Source organism: Amblyomma mixtum, chromosome 7 (assembly GCF_055824585.1).
Source record: "Amblyomma mixtum isolate Tamu chromosome 7, ASM5582458v1, whole genome shotgun sequence".
NCBI classification, from domain to species: Eukaryota; Metazoa; Arthropoda; class Arachnida; order Ixodida; family Ixodidae; genus Amblyomma; species Amblyomma mixtum.
In genome coordinates this window covers 139031226-139045796 of record NC_143018.1, presented here as the reverse complement: position 1 = coordinate 139045796, position 14571 = coordinate 139031226, and the positions used below count along the sequence as shown (strand labels likewise).

At 54.4% G+C, this 14571-nt stretch overlaps 2 protein-coding genes across 2 annotated transcripts in view; both read right to left on the bottom strand.

Moving 5' to 3' along the window:
* Nucleotides 1–14571, bottom strand: part of LOC149337696 (uncharacterized) — a 327912-nt gene that overhangs the window by 94207 nt on the left and 219134 nt on the right. The gene's annotated exons all lie outside the window — the stretch shown is intronic.
* On the bottom strand, nucleotides 1408–2729 carry LOC149337699 (uncharacterized). The gene has a single exon (XM_089553648.1). It carries the CDS (start codon nucleotides 2194–2196, stop codon nucleotides 1408–1410), a length of 789 nt encoding a protein of 262 aa, XP_089409774.1. The 5' UTR covers nucleotides 2197–2729.

Sequence of the window (14571 nt, the reverse complement as noted above, 5' to 3'; positions counted from 1 at the left end):
AGCAGGCAAATCAGCTTTCTGAGAAAAATCGAACACGGATGCGTAGTAAGTAAGGACTTCTTGTAAGGCACGCTGCTCGGACGTAGAGAGAGATTTGTTGATCATGCGGTTAATATCGGCTTGATAGTCGAGCTGTTCTGCCCTCTGGTACGGGAGAGGAGACACGGACCGAATATCCAGGGTTTCATAGTCGCCAAACGTCGCCAACTTGAGGCCGGAAGGTATACAAACAGGCTCCGATGAAATATTCACCGTCCACACGCGGGCGCAACGATCGACGGCCTCAACAATCGCACGGGGCACAAGGAGAAGTTTCTTGACGGCGTTGTTATGGTTCGGTTCAACGAGCAAACGACGGATGCCTGATCGGTCAGCGGAGCAGCGTACAGGCACAAACATTGCCGCCTGAGCTGGTAACAGTACATCTTTGGCGACACACAATACGCCGCTAACAGGGGCGACTGAATCTTCAACTGAAGCAGACAGAATATTCCGCCGAAGGATAATTTCGCCAGCGGCAGACGAGCGTCGCTCCACACTCACGCAGAAAGTCAATACTGAGAATAACGTCATGCGTGGCTCGTTCCAAAACCGTGAACTCGACCCTAAACGTTTCCTCAACGATCTCGACAGGCACACAGCAGAGTCCCACAGGTCACAAATGTTCGCCCCCAACTCCGCAAAAACTGGCGCTGCGCTCCAAAGCAAACATAACCGTTGGCCCCAACCGATTTTTAAAACACAAACTCATTACACACACTGCCGCACCGGTGTCCACCAAAGCGAGAGTATTTACACCATTTACACTAACTGGCACTTTGTTTTTCAACATCACAGCAAGCGGAGGAATTGGCGAAGCTGAACGTTCTGCGACCTCACCCCCATCGGCCGCTCCCACTTGTTTCCCGGCGGGGGCGAAGAAGAGCGCTGGCGTGGAGATGGAGACCGGCCCCGTCGCTGCGGTGGTGGAGTGAAGCTACGGTCAGAAGCGGGAGAGTCACTCCGGAAGGCGCCAGAGCCAACTGGCGGGGGAGGAGATTGAACCCATGCAGCATTTCCCTGGACACCGGCCGACTAATTCCACACAGTGTTCTCCCGGAAACTGGCTGGTTGATAACACGCAGTGTTGTCCCGGAAACTGATCGAAGATCGGGTCCAGGAGCGTGAAGGCTGTGGTCGCCGGCGTTGGCAAAACCTCGCGATGTGTCCGCGGCGGCCGCAATGATAGCAAGTCGGCGACTCACGAAAACCGTAGGTATCGACGGGAGCGGGCGGTGCTCGGGAGTCGGAGGCAGCTGCAGGACGCACGTTGGGTGTATGGGGTACGGGTGTACCCCGGGTGTACGGGGGCTCGGAGACACGATCGTAACTGTGAAAGTACCGCTGATGGTCAGGAGGCCAGGTCCACTAGGCTTGGGGATCGGATGGCGGTGGTTGGACTGCGCATTCGTGATAGACAGGCGGTGGTGGTACGCCGACGCCTTGCAACTGCTTGCTCAACTCGTCGGCGACAACCCTGCGGACGAGCGTGGCAAGATCGTCATGGGTAGAAAAGTCGACGCTAGCAACAGTGGTAACATTAGCAAGGCGCCCAAACTTCGGTGCAATTCGCCGCATTTTCAACGCCTCGAACGTGCGGCAATGCTGAATAACGTCAGACGTGCTGGTGAGGGTGTCCTTGGTGATCAGAAAATTATACACGTCTTCAGCAATTCCTTTCAAAATGTGGCCAACCTTGTCCTCCTCGGTCATGCATCTGTTCACAATTCGACAGAGCCGCAAGACTTCCTCGATGTATGTCGTACAGGTTTCTCCAGGCAACTGTGCTCGTTGAGATAGGGTGTTCTCTGCCTTGCGTTTCTTTGTAAGGGAGTCGCCGAAGCACTTTGCGATCTCCTCCACGAACTTAGCCCAAGTAGAGAAGGATTCTTCGTGGTTCTCGAACCACAGTAGTGCGGTACCGGTGATATAAAAAATCACGTTGACGAGCTGCATGGTTGGGTCCCAGCGGTTGTACTTGCTGACCCGTCGGTAGTATTTGAGCCAATCTTCAACGTCCTCGTCCACGCCGCCGGAAAATGTTGTAGGCTCACGCTGAGGAGGCCAGGAATTGTTCGATGCTTGGTGTTCACGGCCTGCGTTTGAAACAGTACCAGCCGTACCCGAAGAAGGACCGCTTCCGTCTTGGCTCGCCATGTCGGGTTGGTCAGAGGGTAGCCCTGCCAAGCGTTTGCTCCGTCGAGGTTCTGCAGAGTCCAGAACGACTTACCCCGGCCCCTCCACCAAGTTGTGATGAAGGGAATGGGTTTATTTACAGGGTGAACGGGGATATGGGAGCAAACAGTGAAACGGTGAACGGCCAGCGCCGAGCCAGTCCCAGTCTCGAGTACGCGCCCCTTCGTCGTCCTCTTCTCTTCCGCTGTGCCCTTCGTCTTCCTTCTTCACTTGCTCCACAGCGCGGCCCGGCGTAAGTTGCGTAGCGACCCGGCATTAATTCCGCAACAATAAGAAGAAAATTTTTAAATTGTCGGCGCTCGTTGTGTCTTCTGCCTTCGTCTTTTTTTAGATCTATCGCTAAATTTCAAGGTGTTGCTGTGCCAATACGCGGTACTATTTTACAACGCTTTGTCTGTATTTGCGAATATTATATCTATACCAGCTTTGCCAGTTCCGAGCTGTTTTAGAGTGCACGACATAACAAGTAATTAACTGGCAAAATTTCGTTCATCGAGTTTGGAAGACAAGGATTGGAGCAATGGCTGTTTTTAATTAAGAGTTGCATTTTATTATTAGAAAAACCACGACGCTTAATCCAGAATGATAAAAAAGCATACGTGTGAAGAGAAAAGCAGTACTCGTTATCGTAACAATATGCATGGCGGAATCCAACTCTCATCAAAATCCAAGAGCATAGGGAATGGTTTTTCGCAGTTGCTGGAGTAATTAGTTCTATACTAGTATTGTAGCAATAATCGCTTAAAGATAATTGATTACAAGGGAGAAGAAAAAACAAACACATTCTGGCTGTAATAACCGAAACCACCATCTCCAGATTTAGCGTCCTGTACTCTGCGAAGTAAGCTACTGCGACAGCTGTCCTACCATCTGCATTGGGTGGTATGCATGTGTAGTATGACCCAACCTTGAGAATGTCCACTTGCGGCACCCTGGTCCATAGCGGCGGACATAGAACGTCCTGTATTACCACGAGCCCCACGTAGGAACGTTATCAAAGAGTAAGGCCTGGAGGTTTGATAGAACCATGTTATCTACCTATGGCGTCAAGATTACCAGACTCAAGACCCTCATTGGATAGTTAAGCAGATATGCGAAGAGAAAATTACTGCTCGTTATGACATGCATGTCGGAAGCCAGCACTCATCGAAACCAAGGAGCATAGAGGATGTCTTTTTTAACTTGTGGTGTAAATTTGTGTTATGTTGTTACGTAATTATTTCATTGCTTAACGATAATCGATTACAAAGCAGAACAAACAACCACATTTCGCCGGTGGGATTCGAACCTACGACGACTGAATCTTGCGCTCGATGCTCCACCAATTGAGCTCTGGTGACGGCTGTCGAATCTTCTACACTCGGGGGTGTTCATGTGTAGTGTGACCGAACGTGGAGGTTGTTCATCAGCGCCACCCCCGTCATTAGTGGCAGTCTTTGTACATCCTAGTTTACCGCGAGTACCGCGTGAAACGTGATCGAACACTGAAGGCGGAAGCTGTGCGAGATCCTTTTTGACGGTATCTATGGCGGGAGACCACCAGATTCGAGGTCCTCGAATCTGTCGATTGGAGGTTAACCAGTTAAGCAGACAACTTTCTTGGAAAATAGATGCTCTTTATGACATACCTGATGGAAGCCAACAACCAACAAAACGATGGAGCGTAGGGAGGTTATGTTTTTAGTTTTATTGTAATCATCGTGAGATTAATACTGTAAATAAGACTAGCGGTGCAAAAAGGAGTTTCTGAACTAGCTTACGACACAAGTTCGAAATCGAGACATGTAAGCTATTATAAGCTAGTTGGCTTCTTTGCATCTTAGGGATAAGAGTCTCGTAAAAAGCTGGCAAAGGACAGGGTTAATTGGAGATATATGGAAGAGGCCTTTGCCCTGCAGTGGGCGTTGTCATGCTGCTGATGCTGCTGCTGATGACGATTTAATAGCTGTGCACATTTGCAATAAAATTAAGGTGGTGTTTTTACAATTAACGAGGACACACATTTTTTTCAGTGCGATAAAAAGCTGCACAGGCCGAGAAAGCCTTAAAATCAAGTGCTCACACAATGAGAAAGCAATAGAAGGTAAGGCAGAATAAGTACAGTGAGCTTGAAATTACAGAAAACATTGAAACAAGCACTTGAACTAAGAGATTACGAAGGAAAATTTTAACAAAACTGACTCGCTCCTGAAGCACAAATAGAAATATCACATGAGTGTTGCGACTGTGAAAAGAGAGCACACTATTTTATGTGCCATGCAAACACTCTCCTACCACCTATGATACTAAAAGGCTCTAAAAAAGGAATATCTTGACAGCAGAATATCTACAAAGGTGACTTTATACCAAAACAGTTTAAACAGCAACGACCGGTGCTCAGCATCACGAAAATAGCACGAAGGTTCAAGGCAGCTTTCAATTTGTGAGGTATCGTGCTATAAATTTCTTGAAAGCCTTCCCCTACAGTCAGGCCGACATATAGCATATGTACACCTCAAATTACCGAAAATATATTGCACGCCAGACATATGCACAACATATTACCTATAAAAGCGGTTCCAAGGGCAAGTAGACAGCCGCATTTCTTCACCATGAACGGAAAAAACTGGTATGCATAATATCACTCAGCACAGTGATCAAAACTCGTGATAGTCCACTAACATTAATAAAAGCAGAAAATTCTCTTTTTTTATAAAGTGGCAAGCGATGATCCAAAAGTACCAAGCAGCAACTCCTATACAAGCGTTATAGCACACCTTTCTGGCTGCTACAGGCACCCAGTGACAACGGCACAGTAATACCCTGTTATCGCTGAGTGATGCCAACAAAGTAGTGAACACTTTGACGCTTTCAGACTGAGCCTCCGTTTTTCTCGTGCGCTGTGCTATTTGTCTCCAGCCGCGCCGTGTTTCCAATGGCGGCAGCGCATTAACTGCACTACAACTGTGGCCGAACAGGGAGCGAGCACGCGTAGTCGATGACAAGAGAGCAGGACGAAACAAAAGTAACTAAGAACGTTGTATTAACAATGATAAAAGATAGCAGCGGCCCGCCACGAAGTCATGAGATCGCGAGACCAACACCGAATAGCCAAGGCCTGCAGCCAGAGTCAGAACTGGCACCACCGATTGCCCTCTGTCGAGGTCGTTGGCATACAAGAACTTGCCTGATGCTAGACGGAAGCCAACAGTCGCAGAAACCAAGGAGCATATGAGATGTCTTCTATGAAATTTTTGTAGGTATTGATGAATGAACTCGATAATTAATAAAAGAAAAAGGGGTAGGTTTTCCATGTAGTTTAATTGAGTAGACGTGAAAAGCATGTGTTTAGCTTGGTTCGCACATTGTTTTGCTTGCTGCTTCATCGGCATGTCTAGCTACGATATTAGTTCAATAACAGTATTAATTCATGAAGACGACGATGTGCAACGCATAGCGTGACAGTCTGTTGCAGCTTAACGCGAGGTGTGATCTGCTGCTTCGATCGCAAAGTGTTTTCGTGCAGTGGCCCATAAAGCCACCGTGGGGTGGAATCCCACCTGCGGCAAATTTATTTTATTTATTTAGTTATGATGTGGCGATGCTCACTCTCAAGGTCTATCTTCACGCAAAATTGAGCAGTGTGTCATTTTGCGCACTTCTGCGCGCACCCCCAGGGACCCTTAGAGCGTGGGAGGGAGGTGGAGGTGGAGGTCGCAGAGGGGATACCCTATACTCAACACGGCGAGCTGAGCCAGAAACCCGCTACCAAGGGACAAGTGGGTGGTCGTCTGGTGCACAGCTTTCTCCAGTGGCAAGTCAGAAAATGGTTCAGAGCCAAAATGTTCCCAAAGAAAACAAACTTTGTACACCAGAGAGAGGATATAGAGGATATTATAATCACTCGCACGAGCACATACAAAGTGGTGTGCAGTATAAGGCAGCAGCCGAAAAGTAACGCTCTAGACACTATACTACAACAAAAAGCCGTGCGCCTAAAGTGCACTCAGACACGAGAGAAGAAAACAAACAAGTCGCAATTTGTTCATCGGGCACTGCGACAGTCCGACGTCTGGAAGATGCCGGCGGAGCCTTCCTGCATGCTGGCGCACACAGTGTCGCTGGTCAGTGGCTGGACGAGGACGTTGACCCGGGAGTCGTGCGCGTCCCCTTATCCTAAGCTGAAACAGGGGCGCGGACTCACAAACAGGGGTCAACGACCTTCAGATATAGGCGCGCGCCCCAAGGCGGGCGCACATACAAACACAATTAACTGTAAAATTTCCTTCTCATTGTCGCGCCGTCTGGGTGTCCCCATTGGTGAGGCGTGGAGATGCTTTTCCAGAAATTTCGACTTCCGATCCGCCACCGCTGGCGCGTGAGCAAAGTGGAGAGGGCTGTACTCGGTCGGCAATCAGTAGCCTTTACTTCAACTTTCTCGATTTTTCAACGGCGCACACAAACATGTTTCTTTCGGCGCCGCGCAGGTGAGCGAAGTGCAGAGGTTATCACCCTGCACGCTCAAGGCGATGCCTTCTCCGTCGGCGCATTTACCTTTTTTGCCAGCCTCCTCGAAAGCGTTTCTTTGCATTTCTTTCAAATAAACATTGATTCATTTACTCCAACATTCTCGATTGTTCTAGGGCGTGCGCGAACATGTTTCCTTTTGGCACCGCGCTGGCGAGTGAACTGGAAGCAACACACACAATGCTAGACGCTCTCCGGACTTCTCTTTCTCCATGGCTCGAGAATTTTTTAGGGCGCGCAGTGGCGAAATTGCCCCCGCGCAGCGGCGGTCTTCGCAATGTGGTGGTGGAAAACGTTTATTTGCTTTATTTAATGTGCGCTGATTTTAAGCATGAAATGCTTTTAGCTCCCATTGTCGGCAGTGCGGTGACGTCACGCCGAGACCGAGAGCAAACATCCGGTCACTGAACTCCACTCATCCGGGCACTGAATTCCACATATCCGGGAGGTGAAACGAGAGCATCTGGGCACCGTACGAGATTTACAGAGACTCTCAAAGCCCTCCTACAGGACCGGCATACTAGCGCCGGTAGCTTCGCGCCGAAAAGGTAATGGCATTCCTCCCTTCCTGTACGGTGCAGTTCGGGTGTCCACCGAGATGACAGAGAATTACTGCGCCATTTCCTTTCCTCAAAAGGCGTCGCGTTCAAAGGGCAAGGCATCGCGCCGAACGGGTGGTGGCGTTCCGTGGACTGTCTGGCAGCGCTACAACACGCTGTCGCGTTCCACTCCTAAGGGCGAAGCTTAAGCGTCATTAATTAGCAGTTAATTAGTATTTAGTCATGAATCAGTTATTAGTCACTAATTAGCAAGTTGTCATTACTTCGTCATCAATAATGTGTGGCGTAATCCAGTGGGGACGTCACAGTGTCACATAGGCAAAGTGGTTCGGAAAACGCTTTCGCCTCTGCGCTCTTTAGGTAGTTTCGAACGCGCTGCATATACATTCTTGCCAGGCCTGCGTCTCGTCGTGTCCGCGTACGCTTCTGCATCGTCCTGCATAGACGTTGCCGGCCCACACCACGGGGGGTGGTACACGGCCGCAGTCGTACGCAACACAAACACAGTTAACGGGCTCACTTTCAAAGCCTACAGCGCAACACACGCGGAGGAGATTGCCATTGCTCTGGCTCTCACGAATCCCAAGTCAAAACACATCATCACCGACTCGCGAGGGGCCTCTCGGAACTACGAGTTGGGCTGGGCTCCCCCGCTTGCCTGGCGCATACTGGAATATAGCTCTCGATCTGAAGATCCAACTCCACGCAACCTGATTTGGGCCCCCGGTCACCAGGGACTCCAGGGAAACGAACAGGCCGATCAGGCCGCCCGCGCACTCTCTCCCCGGGCTATCTCCCTGTCCTTGGAAGGGTACTCCCAATCAGACAATCTGGCCATTACATTCAAACAAATCACCGATTACTACAAGGAGGAGCACCGGCGCTACCCGGCCCCTTGTAAGGGTCTGGATCGCGCTGACGAGCGCCTCCTCATCAAAATTCTCACTAACACTGTACTGTGCCCGGCGGTGCTTAAACATTTCAATACATCCTTTGATGACACGTGCCAGTTCTGTGGGGAGGTGTCTGACACCTTCCACATGGTTTGGGCGTGTCAATCTAACCCATCTATCCCCCCCAACTCCAACCCCACCAGAGAGGACTGGGAGGCGGCCCTGCTCGGCTGTCAAGATCTAAACAGCCAAAAGGCCTTGGTTCAACGGACGCGGGCGGCGTTGCTTGCCAATGGGGCCCCGAAATAGGGGCTCCACCTAGTACTGTGAGGGGAAAGGGCCAATAGGGTCCTACCCCAATCACCTTTCTGTAAAATATTTAATTGCCCATAAATGTTTTTCACTACCACCTGCATTTCAATGCCGCCACCGTCACAGCTGCTTAAGCCGAGCAATGGAGCCTGATGAAAGGAGAGGTAGGAAGGGTCTTGCGGAAAGCGATCTCTTTGCGAGTGATACGCCACAGGAGAAGACTGCTGGCTTCACGATCTGCGGGCGGGTCTGGCCAAAATGAAGAGGGGCACCACGCCGGGCCGGGACAAGGTCACCGTCAAACTTTTGGCGAAGCTTCCTGATTCAGCGTACCAGTGCCTTCTAGACTACATCAATGCGATATGGACGGGGGAAACCCCGCTCCCCATTGACTGGAAAATGGCCCTTGTCACCTTCATCCCGAAGGCCGGAAAACCGATCGACACGAACAACCTCCGCCCCATCTCTCTCACCTCGTGTGTGGGCAAATTGATGGAGACGATGGTGCGGGATCGGCTGTCCGAGTACCTCGAACAACACAACACCTTTGCGGACACAATGTTCGGATTTCGCCCACATAGATCCGCACAGGATGTCCTGCTCCAACTCGACCGCGAAATCTTGAACCCCATTACACACCCCCAAAACGACAAAATAGTCCTTGCGCTCGATCGCCTTTTGGCACTGGGGATGGTTAACACTTTTAGGGAGCTTCGGGAGGCCCACCTCAACAACCAATACAGTCGTCTCACAAAGACAGGGTCGGGTCGCCGCCTTTTAGCCCGACTTCACATCCAGCACACTCAATTTACAGAGGAGAGATGCCGCCTTCCCGCGCACTGGAGACGCGCCCTCCACGTGCGGCCTCTCCCCAACAATATGTCCAAAGAGGATCATAATGGCAGGCGCCTGGCGCGGGCGGAAGCCTTGGACCGCCATTTTCGGAGCAAACCAGGAGTCTTCTACGTGGACGCGTCCGGCCCGGACCCCAGGGGATGGTACACGGCCGCGGTTGTCCACGAGGGTAAAACAGTAGACGCCCTTACTTTCAAGGCCCAGTCAGCCATTCACGCAGAAGAGGTTGCCATCGCTTTGGCAGCCTCTCACACCTCCTCCAAATACATAATCACCGACTCGCGAGGGGCTTGCCGTAACGTCACGCAAGGGTGGGTTACTCCCCTAGCTTATCGCATTTACCAAACTTGTAGCCGAGACTCGGATCCCCCGCATCGATCTCTCGTTTGGGCTCCAGGTCACCAAGGCGTCCACGGAAATGAGGCAGCCGACGCCGCCGCCGCCCGCGCGCTCTCTCTCCGGGCATTTCCCACGGGACCCGACGCCGACCAGGACACTGATTTCAATCCGATTTATACTTTTAAAGAAATATGCGAGTATTACAAATCCACGCACCAAACTCTTCCCACCCCGTGCAAAGGGCTGGGGAAGGTCAACGAGCGGGTACTCCTGCGCCTGCTCACCAACACGATGTTGTGCCCGGCAAATCTCTAACATTTGGATTCTCAATTCGACGGGCGGTGCTCACACTGTGGGGAGGTGTCTGACACTTACCACATGGTGTGGGCCTGCCAGCAGAACCCATCCCTACCCCCTATCCCAAACCCCACCCGAGAGGACTGGGAGGCGACCCTGTCCGGTTGCTGCACCCTCGAGGCCCAAAGGGCCTTAACGCAGCGCGCCCGGGCTTCGGCAAACGCCAATGGGGTACCTGACTAGGCATCCCACCTAGTGGTTGTAAGGGCGTGACCCTTCAAGTCACGACCCCCAACACCTCTCCCTATGATTTAATAAATGTTTTCACCACCACCCGCCCCTGCTGCCCGTAAAAATTTCGTGCTTACTCTACTCTCGGTTACGGAAGGAGAAGAGATTTTAAGGCGAAAGCCTTTAATGTCTCATCGTTGTAAGCCGCAGTTGTCGAGAGAAATGTCACGCTTTTCACTTGGTCGAAACGGTCGTGACGTCACAGTGCGCGAATTTCAAACGGGACCAATTGTACTTTGGCTAGTAACCATGCAACCAATTGAAGGGATCGTATAGTGATGCTCCAAGTGGGACTGAGCTTAGTTAATTCCTTAATTACAAATTAGCCTAATTAAATTTTCTAGTCAGGCCATATAAATAAATAAAACCGAGTAGGAAATCCGTCCAGCTCGGGAATCGAACCCGGTCTTCGGCGGGCGAGACGAGCATGCTATCCACTCCGCCATGCCAGCGCGATGGTTTGGATTGAACAAAGGCGCGTCTTGTGAATACGGTGTCTTCTCTCACTCCCATCCTCCTCCCTTTCCTCCTGGCGAGGTTTAGGTGTCCACCGAGGTATGAGAGACAGATACATGTCCTTTCCTCAAAAACCAATTTACAGACGAGCGAGGCGTAGAACCGAATGGGCGATGGCGTTCTTTGGACTCCCTGGCAGCGTTGCAAGACGCTGTCGCGTTCCACACTCAGAGGCGAAGCTTAACATCTTAACCACACATCAGTGACCACACTTTAGGTCAAAAAGTGCCCCCCTGAATTTTGCCGGCTGTCCATCGAGATATGCGAGACAGTTACCGCGTAATTTCCTTTCCTCAAATACAATTTTCATTTTCATCAGTACGGGCCCTCTTTTTCTTCTTTCACTCCCACTTCCTGCTTCCTCTACGGTGCGGTTCAGGTGTCCACCGAGATGACAGAGAATTACTGCGCCATTTCCTTTCCTCAAAAAGCGTTGCGTTCAAAGGGCAAGGCATCGCGCCGAACGGGTGGTGGCTTTCCGTGGACTCCCTGGCAGCGCTACAACACGCCGTCGCGTTCCACTCGTAAAGGCGAAACTTAAGCGTTATTAATTAGCAGTGAATTAGTATTCAGGCATTAATCAGTAATTAAGCATTAATTAGTGATTTGTCATCACTTAGTAATTAGTACTTGATTATATGTGACACCACCAGTGCCACAGAACAGCGAAAGTGGTGCGGAAAACGCTTTCGCCTCTACGCACTTTAGACAGTCAAAGTGCCCCCTGAATTTTTCATCCATCCAGCTGACGGCAAGTTGTTTCTGACACTGCCACTCCTTTCAAGAATATTTCAATACAATATTTACAAAAACACAAAAATCGCGCGCACATGCATGCGCTCACAAAACTCAAATGACAAGTGCCAGTACGCACCAATAGAATGGCGTGCGTTCTCACGTTCATAATAGTTGACAGCTATAAAAACGCATTTAAAAAGAAGACACAGCTCGACAATATACGTACAGTGACTGAATATTCTAAACAGGTAGTGTTAAAACACAAGGGATGCTTGCGCCAATACTTCCGCTTTCGTCCCATATGAGTTCGGGACATGACTGTTGCCCCCAAGCTTTCAGTGACCTTTTTCATTCTCTTTCACCAGCGATTCCGTCTTTCCTTCCTGTCGCGGTTTTTGCTCTTTCTAGTGAGGCTTCCCTTCCATAGGCGGTTCTGGCTTCGCTTTCTTCCGGGACTTGTGTATACACTTCCAGCCCTCCTTTTCTTATGGCTAACGCACCTGTTGCGAAATATTGTAACGCCAGTTCGCTCATAGCCGCCGCGGTGGCTCAGTGGCTATAGTGCTCGGCTGCTGGCCCGAAAGACGCGGGTTCGATCCCGGCCGCGGCGGCTGAATTTCTTTGCAGGAGAAATTCGAGGCCCGTGTACTCTGCGATGTCAGTGCACGTTAAAGAACCCCAGGTGGTCGAAATTTCCGGAGCCCTCCACTACGGCGTCTCTCATAGCCTTAGTCGCTTTGGGACGTTAAACCCCAGCCAGCCAGCCAGCCAGCCAGCCAGCCAGCCAGCCAGCCAGCCAGCCAGCCAGCCAGCCAGCCAGCCAGCCAGCCAGCCAGCCAGCCAGCCAGCCAGCCAGCCAGCCAGCCAGCCAGCCAGCCAGCCAGCCAGCCAGCCAGCCAGCCAGCCAGCCAGCCAGCCAGCCAGCCAGCCAGCCAGCCAGCCAGCCAGCCAGCCAGCCAGCCAGCCAGCCAGCCAGCCAGCCAGCCAGCCAGCCAGCCAGCCAGCCAGCCAGCCAGCCAGCCAGCCAGCCAGCCAGCCAGCCAGCCAGCCAGCCAGCCAGCCAGCCAGCCAGCCAGCCAGCCAGCCAGCCAGCCAGCCAGCCAGCCAGCCAGCCAGCCAGCCAGCCAGCCAGCCAGCCAGCCAGCCAGCCAGCCAGCCAGCCAGCCAGCCAGCCAGCCAGCCAGCCAGCCAGCCAGCCAGCCAGCCAGCCAGCCAGCCAGCCAGCCAGCCAGCCAGCCAGCCAGCCAGCCAGCCAGCCAGCCAGCCAGCCAGCCAGCCAGCCAGCCAGCCAGCCAGCCAGCCAGCCAGCCAGCCAGCCAGCCAGCCAGCCAGCCAGCCAGCCAGCCAGCCAGCCAGCCAGCCAGCCAGCCAGCCAGCCAGCCAGCCAGCCAGCCAGCCAGCCAGCCAGCCAGCCAGCCAGCCAGCCAGCCAGCCAGCCAGCCAGCCAGCCAGCCAGCCAGCCAGCCAGCCAGCCAGCCAGCCAGCCAGCCAGCCAGCCAGCCAGCCAGCCAGCCAGCCAGCCAGCCAGCCAGCCAGCCAGCCAGCCAGCCAGCCAGCCAGCCAGCCAGCCAGCCAGCCAGCCAGCCAGCCAGCCAGCCAGCCAGCCAGCCAGCCAGCCAGCCAGCCAGCCAGCCAGCCAGCCAGCCAGCCAGCCAGCCAGCCAGCCAGCCAGCCAGCCAGCCAGCCAGCCAGCCAGCCAGCCAGCCAGCCAGCCAGCCAGCCAGCCAGCCAGCCAGCCAGCCAGCCAGCCAGCCAGCCAGCCAGCCAGCCAGCCAGCCAGCCAGCCAGCCAGCCAGCCAGCCAGCCAGCCAGCCAGCCAGCCAGCCAGCCAGCCAGCCAGCCAGCCAGCCAGCCAGCCAGCCAGCCAGCCAGCCAGCCAGCCAGCCAGCCAGCCAGCCAGCCAGCCAGCCAGCCAGCCAGCCAGCCAGCCAGCCAGCCAGCCAGCCAGCCAGCCAGCCAGCCAGCCAGCCAGCCAGCCAGCCAGCCAGCCAGCCAGCCAGCCAGCCAGCCAGCCAGCCAGCCAGCCAGCCAGCCAGCCAGCCAGCCAGCCAGCCAGCCAGCCAGCCAGCCAGCCAGCCAGCCAGCCAGCCAGCCAGCCAGCCAGCCAGCCAGCCAGCCAGCCAGCCAGCCAGCCAGCCAGCCAGCCAGCCAGCCAGCCAGCCAGCCAGCCAGCCAGCCAGCCAGCCAGCCAGCCAGCCAGCCAGCCAGCCAGCCAGCCAGCCAGCCAGCCAGCCAGCCAGCCAGCCAGCCAGCCAGCCAGCCAGCCAGCCAGCCAGCCAGCCAGCCAGCCAGCCAGCCAGCCAGCCAGCCAGCCAGCCAGCCAGCCAGCCAGCCAGCCAGCCAGCCAGCCAGCCAGCCAGCCAGCCAGCCAGCCAGCCAGCCAGCCAGCCAGCCAGCCAGCCAGCCAGCCAGCCAGCCAGCCAGCCAGCCAGCCAGCCAGCCAGCCAGCCAGCCAGCCAGCCAGCCAGCCAGCCAGCCAGCCAGCCAGCCAGCCAGCCAGCCAGCCAGCCAGCCAGCCAGCCAGCCAGCCAGCCAGCCAGCCAGCCAGCCAGCCAGCCAGCCAGCCAGCCAGCCAGCCAGCCAGCCAGCCAGCCAGCCAGCCAGCCAGCCAGCCAGCCAGCCAGCCAGCCAGCCAGCCAGCCAGCCAGCCAGCCAGCCAGCCAGCCAGCCAGCCAGCCAGCCAGCCAGCCAGCCAGCCAGCCAGCCAGCCAGCCAGCCAGCCAGCCAGCCAGCCAGCCAGCCAGCCAGCCAGCCAGCCAGCCAGCCAGCCAGCCAGCCAGCCAGCCAGCCAGCCAGCCAGCCAGCCAGCCAGCCAGCCAGCCAGCCAGCCAGCCAGCCAGCCAGCCAGCCAGCCAGCCAGCCAGCCAGCCAGCCAGCCAGCCAGCCAGCCAGCCAGCCAGCCAGCCAGCCAGCCAGCCAGCCAGCCAGCCAGCCAGCCAGCCAGCCAGCCAGCCAGCCAGCCAGCCAGCCAGCCAGCCAGCCAGCCAGCCAGCCAGCCAGCCAGCCAGCCAGCCAGCCAGCCAGCCAGC

Coding starts and splice junctions, on each gene's coding strand:
- LOC149337699 (XM_089553648.1), bottom strand. CDS start 2,196: ATGGCGAGCCAAGACGGAAGCGGTCCTTCTTCGGGTACGGCTGGTACT.